A 24,937-nucleotide genomic window follows, 5' to 3' on the forward strand; every position below is an offset into this window, starting at 1 on the left:
TACCGTAGCTTTCCTGAAAAATCAAATTATGTTATTTCAAGTGTCAAAAGCATACAAAAAGGAGAGATCGGCTTCAATACAAATTATACCAGCTAAAGCGGAATTACTGTAGTGTAAACGCTCCGTAGTTTTTATCCAACATAATAAATTTACTGACTTATTTACAATCTCCGACAGCGTTCGTACCGAGCATTGAGAACATACAGGAGTAAGCGAGTACAAAAGATCACAAAATAAAATCTGCGAAGCATGTTCGACATTTCGCGAAACCGGTAGTACAACAATGATATTCCATATTCCGTAAAAGTTACGAATTTGCCGAATTTTCACACACCAAAGTCACTGGACCTAAACAATGCAGGCAAGTACAACGTCAAATACGCATAACGCACACAGCTAACCAAATGGATCTTTCCGGTAATGGATCGATCGATGGCCTTTGTGCATCACAGTCTTCGATAAATCTGAGATTTCCTTCCAATAACCTTTACCGGCTCAGGACAAATTCATACCACACTAAAAATCAGCACAAACTCTTCTAATCAGCAAAACGATCTGTTTTGGAGTTAGACCTAGCATAAGCGGCTTTCGTGCAGGATTTCCACCACAGTGCCGCTAGCCAGCCAACATGACCGAGCGTGTATCCGACAAAAGCCGCGTAACAACATGGAATCGGCCACTTCTGCAACAACAGACGCATGTCGAGTAATACAGTGAAAAAAATTAATTAACTAGCACTGCAGCACAAGACTACGTCATTCCCATCTCCCATCTTGGTGTCCAATCTTGGTAGAGAGTGCATCTCCTCAAAGACCGAAACCCCTACACTACGCTTAACACCGTTCATTTGAACGGACCGTCCGATCCCATCAACTCTGTAGCGACTTTTATGCTTTTACTCAGATTTATTTACTACTTATTGTATACCAACTGGAAAATAATATACTGCAATAATAATAACAGCATCAATGAAAAGATTTCAAGGAAACTGATATTTGGAAGTGAAATAAGCTTTCCTTGGATGGCTAATTGTTCTTTGAATTACGCACCTGCCAAGGACGATCCCAATCCAGCGGAATGACAACCGAGCCGCACCACGCTCCCACCACCGCCATCAATCCCGGGACGAAACACAATTTCTCCACGCTCATATCGCTTTCCATGGCCTGAAGGAATTTGAGCAGCTCCTCCACGGGCTGACCGTGTATCAGGCAAAAAGGAACGAAACCCAGCACTGACAACAGCATCGCCAAGTGCAGCGTTTCCAACCACGAACTGCAACAACAAGCACAGCCATGCGCTAACCATTTTCCGCTTGCAAGTTTGCAACATGCGCTAGTGGAGATAGGAAATTACATGGCTTACTCGAATATTGGTGCACCGAATAACACAATTCCCACAAACAACGCCGGGACCGAGGCCACCGCGAAGAGTCCCGCGTTGGGTGCGTTCCAGTTCGATAGACGCATGGAGGAGCTGCGCGCTTTGCGGGCAATCAGTTCCTCGGCAAACAGATACCGCAGCAGCGCCACATCGATTAGCAAGATGAGCGCTGTCAGGTAGCGCGTTGTATCCAGGGGACTCTCCACCAGGTTGATGTAGTTTCCCAACAAATTCGGGAAGAGCGGGAGAGCGGCGATAATCAGCTTCAGTAGACAGAATTGTGCCACCCACAGTTCCTGAATACGTCGCTTCATTGTGCAACGTGCAGGTTGTGTAAGGGATTATAACAAGGAGATAACAAATTCCTAGTGGATTTTTCCCGAAATCTAGCAGCAAGCGCGTAGAACAGCGGTTGAAGCTGCAAAAATTAAGTCATCGGAAATTTAAATTATCAGGCACCTATCTCCCGCCATGCCATCGAACAACAAGTTATTGCGCAATTCACAATCTACTATTAGGTAGGATCAGTTACATATTTACTAATTTACATGACATGATAAGAATACGTTCCACTTCCGGAGGATAAAAGTCATAAAACTCATTAAACAGCACATAAAAGTCAAAACCATTCGAAAAACCCGAAATCCTAAATATTCCGCTGCACGCGTATGTAAAGACTCAAAAGCGTACTTGCTTTTCTGAGTCCACGTGATTGACCTAGTTGGAAATCTGCTGAACGGATCACGTGTGCTGCTGTATTTCCGACTCACGGCGCAGTTTGTTTGTTGATGTTTTCATATGCGATATCCGACGAAACAAGACTGATTTGAGTTTTAACTTTATGTTTTCTGAATTTTTCCTGCCAGTATAAGCTGGGATAAGATTTCTGTTGTGGAGACTTCAAATTAGCATTGATAATGCATCCTGGTGCATCGCTTTTCAGTTGCGGACTGATATTGGCTGCAGTGTGTTCCTCTTGCAACGGCTTTCACGCAGCAGCGGACGAAGAGATCCAGAAAGTTCCCAAAAGCAGCCCGCTCACGCGATACGAACCAACATGGGATTCCATTGATTCCCGTCCGATACCGGGTAAAATTGGCATTCAGATTTTTTCTGTGCACTCTGTGGTAGCTGTTGTTGTTGTTTTCCATAGATTGGTACAATAATGCGAAATTTGGCATATTTATTCATTGGGGAGTGTTTAGCGTACCGGCGTTTGGAAGCGAGTGGTAAATGCCAGAAAACCCTCCAGTCTGGCACTGTTTATCCTAACGCAGTATTTACCTCTTGCAGGTTTTGGTGGTACTGGCAAGGAGAGAAGCGACAAAACTTCATAGATTTCGTTAAAAATAATTATGGACCGGGATTTACTTATGCTGATTTTGCGCCACAATTTCATGCTGCGTTTTATGATCCGAAAGCGTGGGCTAAACTGTTTGAAGCATCGGGAGCGCAGTAAGTCGGAGAATGATGGCTTCTTGCTGCTTTGGCTCGCAGTACTCGTTACATTGTGAAATTGCCCGTAAATTGAACTACGAGTGTACCGTTAAACTGTGCTGAACGCGAATATCTTCATTTGGAAAGTTTTTTTGCTTGTGCTTCAAAATTTTGCTGCACATACTTTCCAGTATACGCAGTGAGAAGCTATTATCGATTGCACAGTAAGATACAGTCGATGCGGAATGTAATATTCATGTTGTTCAAAATGTGAAAAATATTGCAACCACTTTCTTATAGAGTGAAACGTAATTGTTGCACTCGCCAGCGTAAAAAGCTTACAACTCTCCATTAGCCATTGTGAGACGTCTGTTGGGAGTTACCATTCACTTTCGCTAGGTATGTCGTTCTTACTTCCAAACACCACGAAGGATTCACAATGTGGCCGTCAAGTGTATCCTGGAACTGGAACGCCATGGACGTTGGACCGCGTCGGGATCTGGTGGGCGAGTTGGCGGATGCTGTGCGGAAGAATACGAAACTACATTTCGGCCTCTATCACTCCATGTTCGAATGGTTTAACCCGGTCTACAAACAGGACGTGGCTAACAATTTTACTACCAAGCAGTTTGTTACAGTAGGAAATTATTTATAGCTGAATAGTGAATACCTGTCATTACTGGAGTTGCAAATTGGTTAATGGTGTCTCGGGTTGCAGAGTAAAACACTGCCGGAGCTGTATGAAATTGTCAACCGCTACAAACCGGAAGTGATCTGGTCCGACGGCTGTCCGGGATCCTCGGACTGGTGGGGCAGTAAGGAATTCATCGCCTGGCTTTACAATGAATCGTAAGATTTTTGAATAATCAGTTATTGATGGTCCTCGTGGGTTTAAAATTTTTAGCAGTTACGCTGCATATTTATAATAACTGCACACCAGTTATTTAAATTTTCTGTTTAAGTCTCTGTATTCTACCTAGTACTTACTGTTGAAATTTTCATTTGGCTCGGGAGTCCTGTTAGAACGAACACGGATTGGTCTTTCTTTTATATTTCCTCTCTGGCAGTATTTCGTTTGGTGCAAATGTTTTACACATTGCAGACCAGTAAAGGACACGGTCGTTACAAATGACCGTTGGGGAGATGATGCCATGTGTAAACACGGAGGATTTCTGACGTGCGATGATCGTTATACTCCCAGTAAGTTGGCACAGCCGAGTAAAAAATTGCTGAGCATTTCGGTGTGACGTTCTTCAATCATACAATAGTGGTAAAATCGTAGTGTGGAGGCGGACATTTTATTCATTGGACTCATTTTGATGCGAATGATACTGTTATCTACTACTATAGTACGTAGTGGATTATCCGTAGTGCAGAGCATCATGAATCGATGACTGTTAATGTTTTGTCTTTTTAGCCCACCTTTTAACTCGGAAATGGGAAAACTGCATGACCATTGACGGATCGAGTTGGGGTTATCGCCGCAATATGGCTATTACGGATATTCTGAAAATCGAAACACTGATTGCTACTTTAGTCAGTTCTGTTAGGTAACAAAATAGTATTTTTCTGTGTCGATTAATGGGGCTGTCGCGTTACCTTTCTTCATTGTATCTCTTCCTTTTGGTAGTTATGGTGGCAATTTACTGATGAATATCGGGCCAACTTCCGACGGGATTATTGTTCCTGTATTCCAGGAGCGTCTGCTCCAGATGGGCAGTTGGCTGAGCGTCAATGGCGAAGCGATTTACAGTAGCATGGCTTGGACATCGCAGAATGACACAATTACACCCAACGTCTGGTATGTTTTCGGGAACGGTTTGTGTTATTTGTGCGTACTGAAAACTAAAAGTGTCCGTTCGGTGCTTCGCTGAAACAGTGGGAATACGTATACTGGCGAAAATTTGTTTGTCACTGGAACTGCCAGATCGGCGAGTAATTTTTGAATACTGAGGGTCTGCGACTCGTTCTGATGTAAAGAAGAATTTTTCAGATTAAGTTAAACGCCGGAAATTAAAAGTTCATTCGCTTTTGGAATTATGTGTTGCAGGACACCTGATATTCACTATGTTGTGTAGGTATACTTGCAAGAAAGAGAACGGCTCCACCACCGTCTACGCGATCGTGCTGACCGATTTGGCCAAGGACTTCATCGTCCTGGGCGCAGCCCAAGCTACCGAAGAATCAAAAATCACCATTCTGGGCTATAACGACGACGTGGACTGGGAAGTACTGAGCACAGGTGACCTTATGGTCAGTATTCCTCGGAAGCAGGATTTGCCGACGGTGGCGGTGTGGGGTTTCACGTTGCGGATGAAGCACCTGAAGAACGCGGATGTCAGTAACTATCAACGACCCCTGGAGGGGGAACGACCGCCGTTGCCGACTAAGGGAAATGTGGAACGACCCTGGCGAAAAGTGGTGGCGGCGATGGTGTGAGCAAGAAGCTGTGATCGTGGTGAGAGAGATTCTTGTTATTGTTTGGTTTCCTCTTTTTTTATTGACTGCTCTGTTACGCGGATGTGGATACTTTGTTATGATTCAGTCATTCCATTTTATCCTTTTACATCTACAAAAGCCATTTTTGACTTCTTTTCACTCTTTAATATGTTTAACAAGGAAGAATTATGGTTTTATCAGTTGTTGACAGTGTACTCGTAAATTTATAGTTGTGACGTTTTTCCGGTGTGTTTTACGTATTGTTTTGATCGCATATTATAACCTAAATAAAAAAGTTTTGCAGCGTTAAAAATTTGATAACCCAGTTGTACTGTACTAGCAGATTGCCTGGATTCAGCCCAAAACCCCAACTTCGTACGCTTTCGTGTTGATGCTTCATTTTTTGTGAACTTTTGAAGTTAGTTAACTTACGTAACATTACGTGAAAACTCGTATAGCAAATAATTTGTCAATAAACTTTTTTATTTAGTAGGATAATTATGTAAAGAATTACAAACATAAATGGTAAAATTCAAATAAAAAAAGTCTTATAAACATTTTTATGAGTTGCACGGTTTATGTCACAATCGCTTCACCATCAGCTTATGTTCCTATCAAATTCAATTCAAATTACAGCCATCACTCTACGATTTTTGCTACGTTCTTCAGGTTGGATTACAAGATGGGTTCGGCAACAAGCTGCTTCTAAGCTCTGACGCAGCCCCCCTTATGCCACTACTGGTGTTTAATATTCGATTTGTCGGTGATTTTTTGCTGTAAGTACACATCTCTTAATATTGACAAGTCGGACCGGCGTCAGCACATGCTGAGGAGGTTTGCACCTGTTGAAAAGGCGGGGTTTTCTGTCATGTCAGCAGCACTTCGTACCCGGCATCTTATTGCAAACCATCCAAGTGTACTGTGCTTGTCACCGCAACGTTTACATGCTGCAGTGTGTCGTGCGGTGTACATAGGGTATGCAGCCGCAAATCGCCGAGTGTTGCTGACAATCAACGCTGTTTTAATTTTTTCCGCACTGTCCACTTGGCGCGGACGAGTGGCATTTGCATCTCGCATCCGATTCCGCAGTCGAGACCGCTTTCGCTTTGAATTTGATTATGTAGTGCCGTATTGAAACTGACAGTTTACTGCTTTGTTTAAATGAAAAATTGCAGGTGAATATACTGCAGTCGCTGCTTGAGAATCTTCCGGTTGGATTAGCAGTTTTGAACACTGCGTGACTTATTTTTTTATCACTAACTCTGGCATCAACTTATCGGATTATGGTAGCGCTAATCAACATGCTTAAGCGTGGTAAGTTTACCACAAACGTATGGTGATTATTCCTTAGATATATGATTTACAGCTATGTGCTAGTTACACAGCCAGCGCTGTTAACCGAAAATTTACATTAATCTCCTTTTTCGAAATTTTAATTGGTGCTTTTAAAATTTTAATGCTCTGACATGTTGGGAAAAATTTGAAATTATTGGAAATGTCAAAATTGTTCGCTGTAAACACTTCCACTCTTTTCAGCAGTTAATGATATTTATAAATTATTTGGTGCATATATTAAAAAGATGTAGTTTTTGTTTAATTAAACAACATTAACTTCTAATGGTTTTTAGCAAAATTAATGTCTACTGTAATATCGTTTTAGTTCTAGCAATATTCTATTGTAGAGGTACTACTTACTGGCAGTAGTGTATGCTTATCCGTCATGCGATAGTTTCATCCGTGCAGTTTTATTACTACGTTGTTTAACCTGAATTGGCTAGTTTGAGAAAACTGTATAAACACGCATTAATAACGCAAACATTAACAGCTTGATTGTGACAGAAAGCAAGACTGCACTGCATTTTGAACTGGTTTTTCCGATGCACGATGATGATTTCCGACAATTTTTCCGTCTGAAATAATTCATTTTTAATGCGGTCAGCTGCCATCAGCGGCACTTGGCTTTTTTTCTGTTTCCGTAAATTTTCCTCCAAAAAGCGGAGCAAAGCAAAAACCATCCGAGTAGCGATTGCGCCGCTGACCAATTAAATCCCCATCAGAGAAGTGAGCATAACGGCTGTTTTTAGTCAGCCGGAAGCGGCAAAAATTAAGTGTACACACTCTCCATGTCGGCGCGAAAATGATACTTTTTTCGGCTGCAATGGACTTTTCAGCAGAGAGCAGTGATGGATTACCCTAATCCGGGTCTGATGTGGAATTAATATCATATTTTTCTTCGTGTCTTTTTCTTAACAGTTTTACCATTGTTTCGTTGGACGACGTCATGGACGTGGTGTCGTGCATTGCTTTTGGTGTTAAGATTTATCAACAACCAGCCGTCAACGAAATGCTGGTCCGTTGCCAGCCCGGATGAAATATGCCGGTACTGCCGGCGTTCCTGTTCGTTGGTCCCGGCATCAGGCTTGACACAATATGCGGGGCTTGCGTAATTCAGATTTTCTTCAAGTGTTTTAGAAGAAATATCCATCTGAAAGTCGGCAGCTTTTATGCAATGTGATTAACACGATACCGACAAAAGATGGTTTTTTTAATTATTTTACCGGCATAATGCGCATAAAATCGTTTACGAATTTCATAACCTTTTGTCAGAGCAACGTTCTTGGAAAAATGCAGCGTTACTTATTCTTGGTTTTGTATGTTTCTTTCTAGCATATAAAAAAATAATGTGATAGAAGCACATTACTTTTATATAAGAGTAAATTATATAAATTTTTTTGCCAGTGCATTGAACGCACATTGTTAATAGGCAGCAATAATTATGTTAAAAATCATATTATACACGTACGAGTACATGATGTGCCATTCTACTACGAGTACAAGTTGCTTATTCTCACAATCAGCAAAAGTCGGAATGAGCTGATTGCCATGTATTAATTTATAAGCTACTATTCAAAGTCATTTATCGCAGCGTAATATTTGAGCCGAAAATCCGATTCACATACTCGTAATATTAATACTAATGACCATAGTTGTTAATTATCAATAACTGACACCGTGTTAAAGTCAACATACAAAGTGCTACGAAACGGCGATCTTCCGTCTCGGTTTCGCGGCATGAAAGGGATCGTTTGCTATGTAATCATCGAACTAGTTCAATATACTTTCGCTGGTGAGCGATTAGTGCCGCAGCGAGCATCTGTCCAGTTAGTGTACTTGTATGGATATTAAGTGCAGATTATTTATGTTTACGTCGCTCGGTGTTGCCTGCTGATTACCTAATCTTTCGCACCAGATAACACGCGCAGACAATACCGCCGATTGTCCGATACAAAGGTGCACTGTACATATAAGCGTACATGATGTGGAATTGATGATCGTGTATCTTGTTTAATTATGAATTATATTGTGGCCGGAAACACAAAGCCGGCTTCGGCGTGTGAATCACTTTCCCCCGCGTTTTGTGTACCATATCTTGGTAAATGTTATATGTAAAGTGGGTTGTCGATTTCGTTATGAAGTCACCTTCAAGCAATGTTTGATACGGTTCATACATAATTAAGCGTTTTATTTGACGGATGGGAACGTGAAACGGCAGCGAAGGCGCGCGCCGAACCAAAAGTTTGTCTCACTAGCATAAACAATGCGCGACAATTACAACGCACCCATATAACTAATGCGAAATCGATTATTCATGTAAAGTTTTAATAACTGATTACAAATTAAGCTTAAAGTCGGAAAACAAGGTTGTCGAATCTTGTACGATTTTTTTATTAAAGTTTATCTTGAAACAAGGGAGTTTCTTCTGAAGAATGATAATGATATGTAATAAATAGTTTTGTCTTTTTGCAGAAACTTAAGAAGTTAGCTGCAAAGTAAGTAATTATACTGATCATAGTAAAAATAACAACTACTCGTAGTACTCGTAGTAAGTGCTATCATTAAAAAGTGCATAGCCTATATATAAGTACAGGATTCGCATGTGCCAAGAGTAGTTAATTTTGTGAAACAGGTAAAAGAACTTACAGATTTTTACTATGCATTACGAAGTTTCGTTTGTTTATGAGTGGGGATTGAAAATTACGGCATGATATAAAATTATTACAACCTCCGCCGCTTATTACAAGCTATTGGAAACAAAGCCCACGCAAATTACGACTCTGTCGATAAAATCTATGCGGTGGAAATGATTACACATTACATGAAGTTTTTTTTTGGTATTTTGTAATAAAATTTTACCGCCAAATGCAGTGATCCGCAGCGTGAGCAAATGTTGACAAGGGTAAATCAACGATGTTAAACATTACAGCGTCAGTATATGTGGAGCGCACGATATTTCGCATGGTACACCGTTCCCGGGGTTAATTTCCATTGGTCGGAAGTAGATCGGAAAAAAAGCGACAAAAGTTAGGCGCTTTTTTGGCATACGACGCGCGTGTGTAGTTTTATCGTTTAATTAGCCACTATACCGGCGTCCAAGCGTTTAACAGGTCTGTTTAACACGCGAAAAAATATAATACACAAGCCAAGTTAAATAACCCACTTTCACTTAAAGTATCTGTAATGTGACGCACTCGTTGCACCGTACGTGCACACAAGCCTGACGGAAAGGTTACGTGGTGTGAAAGCTGCCAGCCGCGTTTATTGTCAGTACAATATTATTAGTGCAATATTTTTATGTTATTAGCTAAAGGATTTTCTGGTTGACTGATTGAAACAAAATTCTTCATCAGCACATAAACGTAACAGAAGTGCTTTGTTTATGAACGTACTTCCAGTTTTAGGAGAATTTACACTGCGTGCGGAAGTGTAATCTGCATCACTGCGCAGACTGCAGCCAAAACTGCAAACTTCGTAAGTTGAAACTGCAACCAAATCTTGTACAAAAATTTTAGAAGCGTTTATGGATACGAAGTATTGCAATTCAAATAAATTGTTTCAGTAATGTCCATGTTAGATTCTGCTGTATATATGTGCAAACCGCAAGTATGTATGCAACAGTTATTGCAACTGCAAGTAACAATGTGACATGGTAAGATCTAATTAGCATCATATTTTTTTATGACACGTACTCGTAGACTCGTAGTAAGTTCGTATAATTATGAATTTAGTTATTTTTTATACTCGCATTGTAACTGGACGCTGATATCAAGTACAGCCAAACACGCGATTCATCCTTTTTCGGCGGTAATTCTGTTAACGATCTAGTATTTTGGTGGGAATTTGAGAAGCTTGCAAAAGATATGGTAATGATCACCTTTGACGGCCGGCATCAGATTAATTAGATTACAATGCATATTTTGGCTGCGGTCTACCGCGCTTTTTATCTCAACCCCGGCCCATATTGGAGCGGGCGTGAACCCTTGTCGCGCCGGAGCGTCTGCATTTTCGCTCTTTTAATAGGGAGCACCGCCCGATTGCCACTGAGACGACTTCTAAATGAGATCATCGCTAATTCATCGGTGAAACGTTTTTCATTTGGTACAACATTATTTTAATCACTGCAGTTTTTATAAAATAATTTCGTTGCTAGTTTTAGGCTTAAATGCTTAAATATCATCTAGCTTTGGTTTGTTTTTAGCATATTTTTCTAAACTTAACCCGGCTGGTTCGCAGCGCTTCCTCAATTTCAAACATTGCAACAAACGTTTGTTAAAATTATTTTCATATAACTTTTTTATATTTGGAAATTTCGAATTTTTTTCTGCAGATAAGGTCGACAAGCTAACTGGTCAAGAAGGAGGCGGGAGCGCTGCATGTTGCCCGGTCAGGTCAGCAGTTTTCTTTGCCGCTAGTTTTATTATGGCACAAGCACTGTACGATCAGCACTCAGACTGTTTTTTGCGCGCACGACTGCGCGGATTTTCTTTCCGTTGTCCTTCAACTGGAAACGTCAAATGGGCCAATCAGTCGTCAGCGGCGGCTAAAAATCAATTTTCGCTCAATAGATTTAACGGCAATATTGCTGCTAATTGTCACAGCCTTTTTAAGTACTTTCTATCAGAACGTTGACGTTATTTTTCACGGTCGATCGTAGAGGCCACTCGCGGCCGGAGGTCATAATATGCATTTACCGTTAACCGGTTATAACTTTTTTTGTTTCCCTAATTACACTGGGAACGAATTTTTCTGTGCGAAATGGGTTTAAAGGCTTGATTAATTTTGAGTAAAACTTCATTTTTACCTCGTTTTACTAAGAATGCATCAAAGTGGCGACACCCGAAATAATTAATTTGATAACTACAGTTTTGAGAGTTTACATGAACACAGATAACAGTTACAGCAAGCGGCACTTACAGAGTACAGCAACCTTGCATATGAATGCACCGATTTTACAGTTGTCTACAGTCTACTCGAGTAGCCGCTACATAAGGCTGCTAATTGTTGTACTTGTATTTAAACACAATCGTTAAAATTAATAGTAGTGCCGGCTCAGTCTAATTGTATGTAATATTTCCAATTTCGCATTGTATCAGTTTGTAATGAGCAAGGCTAGCTGTCTTTTTTATTAAATCCTTAAAATGTAATTAATTTTTTTAAATAATTCTGTAAATTAGTAAATACTAACCGGTAAGTAATCCACGTTAACCAATGTCTTTGCAAAAACTTTTGGGAAAATACATATATATATGGTACATTTTTTGCATACTTCTATAGTTAAAGGTTAAAATTATTTTCGGTGCCGATGCAGGAGCAGCTAAGCGCATCATACATCTGTCATTAAAACAAGTATGCGGCATCTGCCATAAATATATAAATGGCCAGATGAATATTGGGTACTTAACTTTTTGCACGGCATTATCTCCGAGCCTCTAATGTTCATGACGACGAAGTTACGATTATACGAAAGACCACGCAGTCAAATGAAGAGGATACTGCTACTTGAAGTGTCTGCTCAATGTCGAGGTCGATACAATCACGAATATTTTTGCAATACATATTTCTCCGAGATGGCATATTTTCCCGACATGCTGATCAATCAAATTTTCGTATTTCCCTGACAATATTCACCATTACTGTCGCCTTGTTTCGGGGTGGTGGCGTGGTGATGTCCTAGTAAATAAACAACATTTCACGCTGAGAAATTACAGACTATATCTAAACTGGTGTCGCAGCTGATGTTCGCTTGACCGTATCCAAACGTAAATTCGTTATTAGCCGCTGTTACCCCAATTAAAGAGCAAATTGAATAGAGATAATTTTTGAACTGTTTTTTACAATTTTACTTTCAATTTTTTTTTGTACATCTGATGTAGGAGAGTTTTACATTAAATTGCCGGTGCGCGGCGCGGAATTGTCGAAATATTTTGTAAAAATCGCTGCAAATTGTTTGACATTTTCCGCTCGTACCAATTATCTAATTTTCCTGCCAATCGCCATTTCAGTGTGCAAGCTGCGCAGAATTCTGTCAACAAATGCGGAAGTCTGATATAATTATAAGTTAATGCACTCGGTCGGAATCTGAAGGATCTCTTGATAATTGTGTGTAGATTCCTTAACTACAAATTCTGTAACTGTCACAAAGCACTGACAGTTTTTGATAAATGGAGAGTGGCCCCCATCGCGTTTTTAAAACTCCATTGCAAAACTGAGCGAGCAGGGGCTGCATTATTGAAGAAAATTGCTACGCGCCGCTCGGTAAATCTCCTTCGACTATTTTTCCTGTCCATCATAACTCGCGGCAGCACATGAATTCTTGCCGCAGCCGCAGCTATATGAAATATGATCAGTCAATGCACCAGCGCGTACCGGTAGTCTGCGTTATGTCCACACATTATACGTATGACCACTGGTCAGCGTGTTGCTTTGTAAACCGGCTCCTGAATAACAATTTTCCACATCAAGTAGTCTGCACTTGTTGCTCACTCTCTCTTCCACCTGTCCATTAGCAACTTTTCCCAGGGCTTCCTTCTCCCCGTCCATGCAACCGCCGATCACTCATCAATTATACAGATTCGGATCGTGACAGCTCAACGGTAGCCAATCGTACTGCACAGCAATTTTCAAGCAAATTTCTTGATTGGTCAAAATCGTACGGCGTTGGCTGCCATTGGTTGGCTACTCCCCTGTGCCCTTAGGGCGTCGCGCGACCGAACTAACACGGTTGTACCGTGGCCGTGTGCGGACAGTTGCTGGTGTCTTTTGTTTCCATTCTGTTAGGGGAAATAATAATTTTCATGGGGATAATTTGTAGCTTTGACATGGAAATATTGGCGCGGATATTTGAACAATGTCCAGTATAACGATTACAAGAATAACATTTTCTCCGTGAATCAGCAAGAATGGTGTGTACTTTAATTGTGAGTCAGTGATACGGCACTCGACCTGTTACGTTTTCACCTGGTTAATTCAAATTTGAAAACTCCTCCAGTTCATTTTGCACCGGATGTGCGGCGCGTATAATGCATAATGCTTCCGCTGATGCACTTCCAACTGCTGTATAAGCGGATTATTTCCGGATTATTTAATATTGCACTGTTAAGTGCCTTATCAAAACGCATCCAGCTGTAAAGGTTGGTCGTGCGCCGATATGACTGGGAAATTTGCATGGTAATACGAACCACTGAATGCCATTAATGGTTAATTACAAAAATTATGTACCTATCTAGAACCTAGGTATTAATGTAATTTTACTAAAAAATTCAATTAACTTTTTAAGGTGATCTTGAATTCTGACTAGTGTTTTAGTGATCACGAATATTAAGCGCATCCTCGTACGTACTTATATCTTTGGATATCTAATCGCAGTTTCGAATTTTCTGCCGACTGCCTCACCCAGATCACAATTTAATGCTCACTGTACCAGATTTATTTGTGATTTGTTGTGCTAATTGTAAATACCATGCCGTCATTATGCGGAATTTCTGATTGTCTTCCCAGTCGGCACGCTTGTGAAATTTGAAAACGCCCAGAATGTTTTACGTCAGAATACGTTGCGGCTCACTGATAGTACGTTTGAGTGGTGTTAGTGAATAACGTTTTAAGCTCGTACTGAATACTTGTACGTAAGTTGTATTGGTGTTGAAAGCTGTAAATTTTCATCGTACGTGTTTGTGTTTAATGTTTATTAACTTTAACAGCTGCGAGAGGCGAGCGTACAACACACCTTTATCGCTAATGGTGAAAAAATTGATGACATTTCTGTTTTACAGGCCACTCTTCTGACTGAGTTATATTGATGTAAAAATGGGATTATAGCTGACAATGGCGTGTTCATGAAACCTTATCTACAGTCTACAAACCGGAAAACCAACAGACAACCCAATCATTTTTCCAATTGTTCGTCTACGACCGATACGATCGACCGAATTATTGTACGGCGCGTGGGCACAATACGCTGTACGGAGCGTGTAATATTGGATTGTCGGTAGACAACGAAATGCGCAGCCACACCATATTCACCAGCCGGAACAGCTGTAGCCGTGGTTAGCGCTGCTGCGGCTTGGTGTTGCACTGTGCGTGTGAGCTGGATTTATTCTATCAGCCGTTTTCGCGTCGTACCTTGACCTGTGTGGTATTGTTCCATTTTGGAAAAATTGAAACAAATCTCAATTTCTATCGAACTGCCCCATTGTTGATCTTGAATCATGACGGATAACGTTACGATGGCTGTGCACTTGGTTAATAGTGCCAGCCTTCCTCATTTCTTATCAGCTGCTGCTGCTGCTGATCATCACACGCACAGAGGCGGACATCATCATCATCGTAATGCCAGGCCCTTATCTTCCTACTCCGCATCTACGTTTCATCGTCGTCCCAATAGTTTTGAATCGTTGAATTCGTCATCATCCGAATACGAGTACGACTGGAGTAATATGGATCAGATTGTACAGGAGCAGATGCAGGAGAACGGTAAGGACGCTAAAGTGTGCAAAATACTTGTTACGGTTACTTTGTCGGTCAATTGTTTCGGTAAATTAATCATCTTGAGTACGTATACGAAAATTTATGGTAGCCACTAGCCAGCAAGTGCAGCTTGCGTAATGCCTGACCAACAACTTCGTAGTATTTCATTTTATGGCGCTGATTGACCACTGCCCTGTAAAATTTCTCGCGTGTTATATCAACTTGTATACCGGGACTTTGTCAGTGTGGTAAAATCGATCAGACCGATGTGGTCCAGTGTTTTGGTGTGAATACGTTACTTTTAGACTCGAATCATTAGAATTGCAAATTTGCTTGTTCGCAATAGGACTTCCTGATTCAGCGGAAAAAATTCTTTCCCTGGAATCGAGTTTTCTGTGCACAAACAATGTGATTCATTTGCAGGGCCACTTGATGACTAACAACAATTGATGTTCTATTTCTAATTGTTCCTCTCTTCCGGTTGCGTTTTTTATCACTACGCGGCGAAAGTATGTGGCAGTGAACGTAAAATCCAGTAATTCTGACGAAGTTATTTTAAAAGTTCTGTCATGGAATTTTGTTTTCGGTAAAATAACTGCGTTACAGAATAGGATATGACAGCTGTGCGTGTGGCCAAATTGCGAAATATTCGTTTCGTATCCTGCAGGGCTGTCGATTACGGGATACGATTAATGTGGCGCCGTTGGTGATTTTTAAATTCCTATTAATGGTTACTAGCACGAATACTTACCAGTTTCTGTTCAGGAATTCAAGCAGCGATGTGAAATTAATGCACTTATCAGCAAATCTTTAACCAGAAAAAAGAATGCATGAATGATGTATTGAATAACCAGCAGGTATCGATCGATTGAAAATAGCGGAATGATTCAGTTACCACTGGTCAATTCCAGTGAGCTTTTATCCCAAGATGGTTTCAAGTAGCCGCTACAGCAGGAATAGCGAGCAAATAAAATAATGATAAAAAGAAAGAAAATAAATTGCAATTTCATTTTAAGACATGTTTTTTCAAAATTTCGAACTGGCTTTTTCCACAAACAGTTATCGGTGTTTTAATATCATTGCTAATTTCAGTGCGGTTTCGTTTCGTTAGTAAATTATGGAGCGAGCTTCATAGTTATGCAAAAGTCTGACCACGACAGACGCGCGCTCTACAATTGGAATTGCTAATTCTTGTTTTTCTTACGACGTAATTATGAAGAAACCGTTTTCGCCCATTAAATTTTGTCCGTTGAATAATATTTCTGATCTTTGCGTGGGAGTGTTACTTTTATTTTATCTTATGTTGTGAACATATTCCCTGACATGATTATGTCTTCTATGCGAAGCTGTTTGATTATCTTTTCAACAAAACGAACAAGATGTTGTCCGGTCCGGTGAAATTATGGCTAACTGCCGATAACGGCACGGAATGTGTATGTTATGATTTCGCCCATGATTACAGTCATGTCTGTAATCTTTTCTGTCAAGCAGCGGAAGCAACAAGTCTAAGCGGGGATGTGAAAAATACATAAAAATAAGGCGTTTCCTCCGCTTGGGAAGGAAACATGTTTCTTTTTCTTTGACACTTATCTCATTTTCCCAATTTCACAGACATAATCAAGCGGTCAAAATTGCCAGCCAGTCCTGCGCTGGAAAAAGATGTCGATGACGAGGAAATTGATGAAGCCGTTTCCGTCACAACCCAACAAGAAGTCGAATGGTTCAAGTCGCTTGGGCTTGATGCCGTGCTGGCCAAAGTATTCGATGGTGGGTGGATGATGGTTGCTTTTGCATTTTTTCCATCTCTCAGACATTTTTACTGATTAATAGCTGTCGCATTGCTTACCCCGGAATATTCATCGTACTTTGTATGTCATAATGTTGTTGAATTTTGTTAGGTACGAACGAAAAACCTGACGATCTTGAACTGGCCACCCACTATACCAAATCACAAGCCGATACGATACGACGGCGTTTGGCCAGTTTACAAGGCACATTATCGCGCGCATCTAGCCGGCAAATTGCTGAAGGTAATTACTATGTAATTTTCTGGTTATGGAAAAAAGCCCTAAATATAATAATATCAGTGTGCCGCAGTTTTTTGGCTTTGTATTAAAATTCGTAATTGTATATATGTGCATACCGGCTTGCGCTCAGTTAATTATTCCGATTATTAACAAAAATTTGAATCCTTTTACGGCTCGATTATTATAAATTTAATCCCGTTTTCCATTATGTTCGGATTTATTGTTTTGTTCGACTTGATTGAATAAATCGATGCTAGTGATCGAGCTAAGGTTAGAATTGATCGTGGTTAGTGTTATTTTTGCGATCCGTTTGGCATACTGACAATTTTGATGACATTTCTTCTGTTGTTAAACAATAATATTGGACTTTAGGCAGTTGCTTCTGGGTGCCTAAAATATAATGTTTGCGCTTTCCTCTGAAAACTGTTTGCCGAACGGATGCAAAACTGGTTTTGGAGGGTATATATTTGCCAGATTTTTGAATAATTAATATTTTTGTTTGCTTGAATAATAATCTTAGTATGATACCGTCTTTTGCTGGCGTTATGTAAGTGAAAGCTATCGGTAATTCGGCCTTTGTATAATTCCAATTGTCAAATAGTTTCGGTAATTATGGGATTGCCAGATGATCGCATTTTCTTCTCTAAAGAAACGTTCGGATTATCATTGACATTTTTTATACCAGTTCTGTTTTGAACGAATTCCGCTTTCCGCAGATCTTTCCGGGTTTGATTTCATTGTTGCAGTTTTTACAACCTGTTCTTATTGAATTCTAATCTTTGCAAACAACCGATGAATAGGCGTGCAGTTTAAATGATGTATGGTGTATCAATCCAGCAAATACAAGTTTCTGCTTTTTTTGGTGATGAACTTTAAAATGAAGAATTAACCAAAGTTATAAAGCCGCTTAAATCTTTAACCGAAAATTTCAGTATATGTTTTTACTTGCTTGTTTTACTAAATGGATATATGTTGAAACGAGGTCAGCCAAGAATGTTTAGTTGGTTAGCTGTTGTAGCGATATCGTGGTTGAACCCTGGCATTTCAGCGGCACTTGAAAACATGGTTGTAAGACGATACACCCGTTTCCAAAAATGGAAGCATTGAATATTTTCTGCTGACACTTGTCATATTTTCCCTTCCGATCACAATAATATAGAGTACTATATATTTTGCTTCTATCCGTCTGTGTAGTGTTGTCGCGTACGTCGAGCGACCTGGACATCGTAGCTGACGCCAGTCACGAGGTGCCCATCCGGAAAACCATTGTTAAGCCGAGCCGTGATGTACGGGATGTGTTTAAACCTAAGAATGAGGTAAGAAAGGCTCGGCAACGTGTTGTTCATTCACACGAACTGGGCCCCAACCGGTTATATGCATTTATTGTCAGACATTTGTAATTACATGCTGGCACCAGCCAGCTGTCAGTCCCATTGTTTACGCTGTTTTTCGGCGCTAAAGGGGGCCGAATGCGGGCATTTCCGACTGCCGGCGAGGTTAGTTGTATCACGGTTGTATGCAATCACTATGCATGCTTCTTTCGAAGTCGAAAGTGCTTTTTACGAGGTTGGTTAACGGTGCGTTTTTTTTTCCTCACTCAATAGAACGGGTTGATGTTGTCTTGTTAAAAAGGTGCCACGTATGACCGAGTGTCATGCTACCGGAAAAACGCTGTCAGCTGATAGGCGGATTTAAAGAAAACTGCATTACAATTATTCACGTGAACCGTTTAAAAATTTTTTAATACGGCACTTTTGTGTATCATCATGGCGTGAAAGTGACTTTCAGTTCATCGGGTGGATAGGCATAAATCAACGTGATATGAATTTGATAATTCTAATCGGGAAGTTTGGTTAATTTCACAAATAAATTCGAACGGGAAATCTAATAGTAAGTGTTTATTACATTTTGTTTCTCACTTAATAGAGCGCTCTCCATTTACGGTTAAAATTGCTGATGCACAACAATCACAAAAACAAAAAAATTACATGACACATAAATTTTACTGTATAATATTCTTGAATTTGGTGTCGTGTTGTGTTGTGCTACTAAGACTGTTAGCACGAATTTCGCTGTTAGAGCTGTTGGTCAAAGAGGCAGATTTGTTACACAGCTGTACTAAGAAGCACTCAGTCAGATGAAAGTTACAGTGGTTTTTGAATCGGCACAAAAAGGCTGAAACGGCACAACAATGATAATACTGGCTGGATTCCCCATTAATTCAATACTAATCGTTGTCGTACTTGTTTCCCACTGTTACCGGTACTGACTCACTGTTATTCCAAAACACTTCCCGTACCCCCGATCATTTGTTACCATAGTTTACGTTGGGCCCAGTCTCTGTTGACCCAACCACCGTCGTCACTGTTGCCGTTACGACCATGAACTTTACAAATCTCACCCATCGTTTTTTCATCAACAGCGGCGCTCATCGAGCAGTAGCGATGACACCGATACCGCCTCCCCGAAGCTCCACCGCTCAACAGATTCCGTGGATAGTGCGTCAGTAGAGCAGAAGCTATCGGATATCTACCCGGAAAACTACCGTCCGGGCTATTGCCTGACGCAGCCGCTGGAAGCGGTGACGAAACAACGCAGTCCGCCGCGCCGCTGGCGCACACCGCTGGGAGGACAGGCCGCCGCCGATATTGTGGGCATTGATCAGGAAACGGGAGTGAAGACGCTGAAGATCAATTATCTACCGAACAGCGGTTACGATACGAAAGTTCCGTTGGAGCAGCCGCCACCGGTTGTTTGGCCCAAAGGCACTTCCGGAGGGATGGTCAATGGAGAGAAAACCGTCGGACAGGATTTACAATTGGTAAGTGTTTTCTGAAGTTAGCCTTCGCTTGTAAATTCAACCTTTCCACAATTTCCCGTACCTTAAAGATTTGGTATTGGCGATCAGGCCTGAATGCAATGCCATTTTCGATCGTATTACGGACTGCGAAATCTCATTCTGTTTGATTTTTTATTCTTTTGCGTGTTATCGCTCGACTGCAGGAAATCTCAGTTCACTTATAACTTATAAGTAGACATAGCTAGAGTTAATTTGATCGCTACATATACGGTATGGTACACGTATCATTTGCATTTGGACCTGAATTTCAATGAGCTCACGATGCTGATAAATTGTTATAGGAATTTGCTTTCAAACTTCATCCCGCGGAAAGACCCGACACCGAATGGCCGGTGAGTTTTGTATGAAAGAAATATAGAAATTGAAATTAACATGAGTGCAGTCCGTATTTTATGTAAACCGCTACATAAAACAACCGTTTCTAATTTGTAGAATGTGATAATGCGAAATTGCCCAAGCGGGATAGCGAGCATTGATGATCTCTTGTGGGAAGCAGACATGCAGAGTGTTAAACAATTAGCGCTGATTGAGACCACTCAAATTTTTGATCGATACCATTTAATGCTCAGCAAACGTCGGCAGAAACCAAAGAAAAAAATAAAAAGTATGCCCTTTCTGCCTATGTTATAATCTGGATGAACCGGAAGCTGGAGTTGAAAGAGAAATGTTTGCTAAAGTATCCAGCTTTGTGCTGATTCTGGATTTTCTGTACAGATAGTCCGGAAACTGCCGTATTTGGTAGTTCCTTAGATCGCCTGGTGGCATTGGACAACAACCGTCATGGCCGTGCGCTGGGCTGCAGTCGACCTTCCACGCTCGACGTACCCGTCGTCTTTCAGCAGGTAATTTCACTCGGTTAACAATAAGCTTCACACGTTGGCGTTTGTTTTCTGTGCATTGTATGTAAATATTTTATGACCGTTGACGCCCGATGGTCATCGATCACTGTATGAAACATCATGCTTCGTCTTTGGGCTTAGCAGTGCCGAAATCGTTTTTCGGTTCGATTGAAACGGCGTAAAGAATTTTATTGCAGCAGTTCCTTTCGAGTAAATGAGTTGTTGATAGTGGTTAACAGTAAACCGTATTTTAGCGGTTAACAGTATTTTTTTAGCGACAGTTAATGTTGCATTTATTTAGGCAGCAAGGCAACCTATAAACTATTGTTGTAGAGTTTCTTCAAATAAGTACACACGGAAGATTATAACGCTGTTATAAATTATAAACTTCAAACGTTTGTAACAATGCTGTTAATATCTTGTGTGTTATGATCGATATTTCATATGCTTATCGACCATGCAAAAATTAATATGCAGGTGATTACGGATTTTAGCATGGATATGGATAAAATGGCAAACTTAAATTTGTCGAAAATTCATCCATGTTAATGTTACAGATGCTAAATTATTTGGAGGAAAGTGGTGGTATTGGAGAGGAGGGCATTCTTCGTCTATGTGGCGAAACCAACCGGATGCGGGTAGGTGGATAGTGCTGTCATGATCAGAACAAAGCACACTGTCTGGTTCGGAATATTGCTGAATAAATTAACTGTGTCAATAGCTGTGTATTGTGATGGTGTAATTACTGAGTTCGTTGCTCCAGGTCAGAGTGACACGTTTGTTTTTTTGCTGTTAATGATAGCGGCTACGCGGTGAATTGGACAGTTACTACAGCCGGCAGGTGGTGGCGCAGGATGAGTCCAGCGCCAGTCTGGACGAAGCCCAGTGGTTCCGCCGTATCTTCCAGACCGTTTCCGTCCACGATATTGCCTCGGTTATGAAGCAGTTTTTACGGGATTTACCACAACCGCTGCTGACCAATGAACTGGTGGATGCATTCGCACAAATTTCAGGTAAGAAGGTTTGAGTTTGTAACTAATCTCGCGCGTGATACCGATTTTTTTATGGTGTGGCGCTTTTCGTGTGCTCGATTCGTACGTAGATCATGTAAGGTCATGTAAAGGCGATATGCGATTGTTGCTGAGATTCCCGTTGTGATTGATCGAGATGTTATATTTGATAAGAATTCTTTTGCGGGTCAACTGAGGTAAATATCTTTTTGTAGACTGTCGTAAAATGTAATTTTAATCAACCAAAAAGTAACCGGTTCAATCGCTGATGTGAATATTTCCACTGGAGAATTGCCTTCTTTGATCAGCTTTTTTAAGGACTTTATCAGGCTCCGCCATAGTGTAGTTCTTCTCGCATTTCGTAATTTTGTTGTACGATGGTTTGCAACGTTCATACTGGATATCATTTACAACCGCGTCATCTTTGACTGAACGCGCCGGCGTATCATTATCGTATTGTTACAGCTAATTACAGCATTTATCACCGGTTATGCCGTAACGGCTTCTTGTAATAAAACACCGCAATAACCTACATGTTGCGTTTTACAGAGATCCCCGACCGGATAACCCAAATACAGGCACTTAATTTGCTAGTCTTGCAACTGCCGCCCGCTGAACGAGCTACCTTGAAGGTAACCGGTTAGTGTCTTTGTTTGCTGTATTGTATACCTATTAAGGTTTTCCAGGTGTTTTATTTCATTTATTAGTGAACAAAACGCGGAAGTAAATGACAGAATGACTTGGGAAGAATCTCGTATTTTAGCATCACTTAATTGATAAAATATGGATTAAAAAATAATAATAACAGATTGTTCTCCTTTCTTAGTTTTTCGTGATACTACTTTTCGTTAATTAATTTGCCTAATTTTTCCATTCTCTACAATAAAAGAAAAGTGCAAGTGAAGACGTAGTGAACCGGCAACCTTAATTCAGGTGTGTTCGTGGTTGCCAATTATAATATTATAATTTATACATACGACATTGTACAGTACAAGTAATTTTGCAGAACTTGCCTTCACTTTTGCTTCGATAACTCAGGTTTTTATGATGCCAAATTGTAAACTGGAAAGTGTATTTTTATATTTACTGATTTTTTTGTAAATTTTTTTGATTTTGACTATTCTGAAAACATTTTCGCAGTCAAGTGTCCCAAAAAGGCAGAAAAATGACTAGTTTTGTACCACTTATCAAACGCCTTTTCTGGATTCAGGCTTTGCTACGATTTCTCCGTAAAACCATGGAAGCGGAGAAATCCAACAAGATGTCCAGCGCCAATATCGCCCTGATCATTGCTCCCAATATCTTCCATCCGAAAGTGAAAACCGGTTCCCCCATTTCTAGTCAGAACTTCCCCTTACTGAATTCCAACGAACAGAAGCGCGCGGACGACGCCACCAAGCAGTTTGATCTCGTGGCCCGCCTGAGCGTGATCACGCGAATTATGATTGTGTATTCGCCATATCTGTTTGTCCTTCCGCCATCCTTCCTGCAGCAGATTCGCACCAAACACGCTACCGACCTGTCCAAAGTGGAGAAGAAGACCAAAGAGAAACGCATTAACCGCCTGGATCCGCGGAAGATCCGCTCCAAGCCCGCCAAAACGCTACCGGTTCTCCCGGAAGCCGATAAAACCGACTCCACCTTCTTCCAACAACAATTTCCCACGGAGCCGTCATCGGCGGTGATTCGTGTGCGGTTGGGGCGGAGGAATTCCGGTGACGGGGAGCATCCCAATCAGAAGGTGTCGACGGCGGTGCAGGTCACGCCGGGATTAACGGCCGGTGATGTGGTGGCCAAGTTTCTGCCGACATCTAGTCTGGCATCGTCTCCGGAGATCTCCACCTCGACGGAGCCTTTAAATCTCTCGACGTCGTCGGGTGTGAGTGGATCGGATAAGAGTTCATCGAGTTCCAACGAGAATTTACTGGAGATCGATAGTGGCCGCAGTATCGGGGGATCTATTGCGGAGAAACGCGAGCATGAGCCGCCGGTTTCTTTGCACACGCATTTCCTGGTGGAGCAAGGAGGGAATATCGGTAAATCGGCTATAACGCACATCATGAATTATTCTCTTCTACTTATCACAAAATTGTTTTCTTTCCAAATTATTTTTTCTGAATTACGTACATACATCTACATACAGTAATACAGATACTATTAGCATTTACGATAAGTATGCTTAGTGTATGGTACTGCACAGTATCGCTAATGAAATGCATAAAACTGACCAGTGAATAGAAACTGCTTTACCGTTAGTTTAAGCTTATACTCGTATATGTAGTCGTATTATACAGTGCGGTGCTGGGAGTATTAGCGCTGATCGTGGACCAGAGTATATCGAAATAGTGCAAATTTTAAAATTATTTGTGTTATTTAACGTTCCTGCAGTTCGTAATTTCTGTATCTGTCTTTTCACTATTCTTTTTTTTTAATTTTTAGACTGATGTTTTCTTGCTTTTAGGTCTGCGACGTTTAGACCACAATGTTTCCATGTTGGCAGCTTATCGTGCCAATCCAACCGCGGTGTGGATTGTCAAATATTTCGCTCATGTTTGATGAGAATTTTTTTTAGTTTTTGTTTAAATTAATTTTGAACACGTTGTGAAGAAATCCAGGGTGTGGTAATTTTGACCTGCCGGTGGTGAAAAACTGAATGCGGCAGATGCGTTGACTGTACAGAAAAAGATGATTTTCCTTGTTTTATGCTCAAATGTTAGGTGTTTTTTTGAAGTGCTGACTTTTTGTATTCTTGTGATCTGTTGATTTTATGCACGGTATTGGAGACAAATGTTATTTCATAAATAACTTACTGAACGCCGGGTTGTAATGCGATTACTGAGAACTTGAGAACGATACGTACTGACTCTGAGCAGGCGACCTCACAAGCATACGAGCACTGGCAAAAAGCTGCAGTACAGAGTATGCTGTTCTGCAGTATGTTGTATCTGAATGTCGGTTTCCACAAACATGGTTAACTAAAAGGTGTTTTGAAATCAGTTCGAATTTTGGTTTTGCTGACGATAATTCACGGTATTATGGTGATTTGTTATGGCGACCATACACGAATACATGAATCACATACCCCGATACCCGTAAGCAAGGTGTACAAGAACATCCTCCATCACAGTACCGGTACAACAA

General features: G+C 40.8%; 3 protein-coding genes across 5 annotated transcripts; 2 read left to right on the plus strand and 1 right to left on the minus strand.

Annotated features, from left to right (window-relative positions):
* Positions 1 to 128: 128 nt before the first annotated feature.
* LOC129598018 (phosphatidylinositol-glycan biosynthesis class F protein-like) lies at positions 129 to 2,090 on the minus strand. Its single transcript, XM_055495764.1, has 4 exons — positions 1,932 to 2,090; positions 1,366 to 1,801; positions 1,050 to 1,275; positions 129 to 682 (listed from the first exon to the last, which is right to left on the minus strand). The coding sequence occupies exons 2-4, from the start codon at positions 1,695 to 1,697 to the stop codon at positions 539 to 541; spliced, it is 702 nt and encodes a 233-aa protein (XP_055351739.1). The 5' UTR covers positions 1,698 to 1,801; positions 1,932 to 2,090; the 3' UTR covers positions 129 to 538.
* On the plus strand, positions 2,010 to 5,495 carry LOC129598000 (plasma alpha-L-fucosidase-like). Its single transcript, XM_055495725.1, has 9 exons — positions 2,010 to 2,472; positions 2,537 to 2,612; positions 2,677 to 2,838; positions 3,220 to 3,457; positions 3,539 to 3,669; positions 3,923 to 4,020; positions 4,238 to 4,370; positions 4,451 to 4,621; positions 4,899 to 5,495. The coding sequence occupies exons 1-9, from the start codon at positions 2,301 to 2,303 to the stop codon at positions 5,257 to 5,259; spliced, it is 1,542 nt and encodes a 513-aa protein (XP_055351700.1). The 5' UTR covers positions 2,010 to 2,300; the 3' UTR covers positions 5,260 to 5,495.
* Positions 5,496 to 6,262: 767 nt separating this feature from the next.
* On the plus strand, positions 6,263 to 24,610 carry LOC129594955 (rho GTPase-activating protein 40-like). Of its 3 annotated transcripts, none has more exons than XM_055491822.1 (14): positions 6,263 to 6,573; positions 14,367 to 15,066; positions 16,672 to 16,827; positions 16,959 to 17,090; positions 18,282 to 18,403; positions 19,510 to 19,908; positions 20,229 to 20,279; positions 20,380 to 20,551; positions 20,662 to 20,789; positions 21,344 to 21,424; positions 21,589 to 21,799; positions 22,346 to 22,428; positions 23,007 to 23,832; positions 24,258 to 24,610. In XM_055491822.1, the coding sequence occupies exons 2-14, from the start codon at positions 14,802 to 14,804 to the stop codon at positions 24,350 to 24,352; spliced, it is 2,721 nt and encodes a 906-aa protein (XP_055347797.1). In that variant the 5' UTR covers positions 6,263 to 6,573; positions 14,367 to 14,801; the 3' UTR covers positions 24,353 to 24,610. The 3 variants fall into 3 exon arrangements, with proteins under 3 accessions (XP_055347797.1, XP_055347806.1, XP_055347814.1); XM_055491831.1 differs by lacking the exon at positions 6,263 to 6,573 and adding an exon at positions 13,388 to 13,764; XM_055491839.1 differs by lacking the exon at positions 6,263 to 6,573 and adding an exon at positions 14,049 to 14,163.
* Positions 24,611 to 24,937: the final 327 nt, after the last annotated feature.

The sequence above is a fragment of the Paramacrobiotus metropolitanus genome, unplaced genomic scaffold, assembly GCF_019649055.1.
Source record: "Paramacrobiotus metropolitanus isolate TYO unplaced genomic scaffold, Prichtersi_v1.0 Parri_scaffold0000003, whole genome shotgun sequence".
Lineage (NCBI taxonomy): Eukaryota > Metazoa > Tardigrada > Eutardigrada > Parachela > Macrobiotidae > Paramacrobiotus > Paramacrobiotus metropolitanus.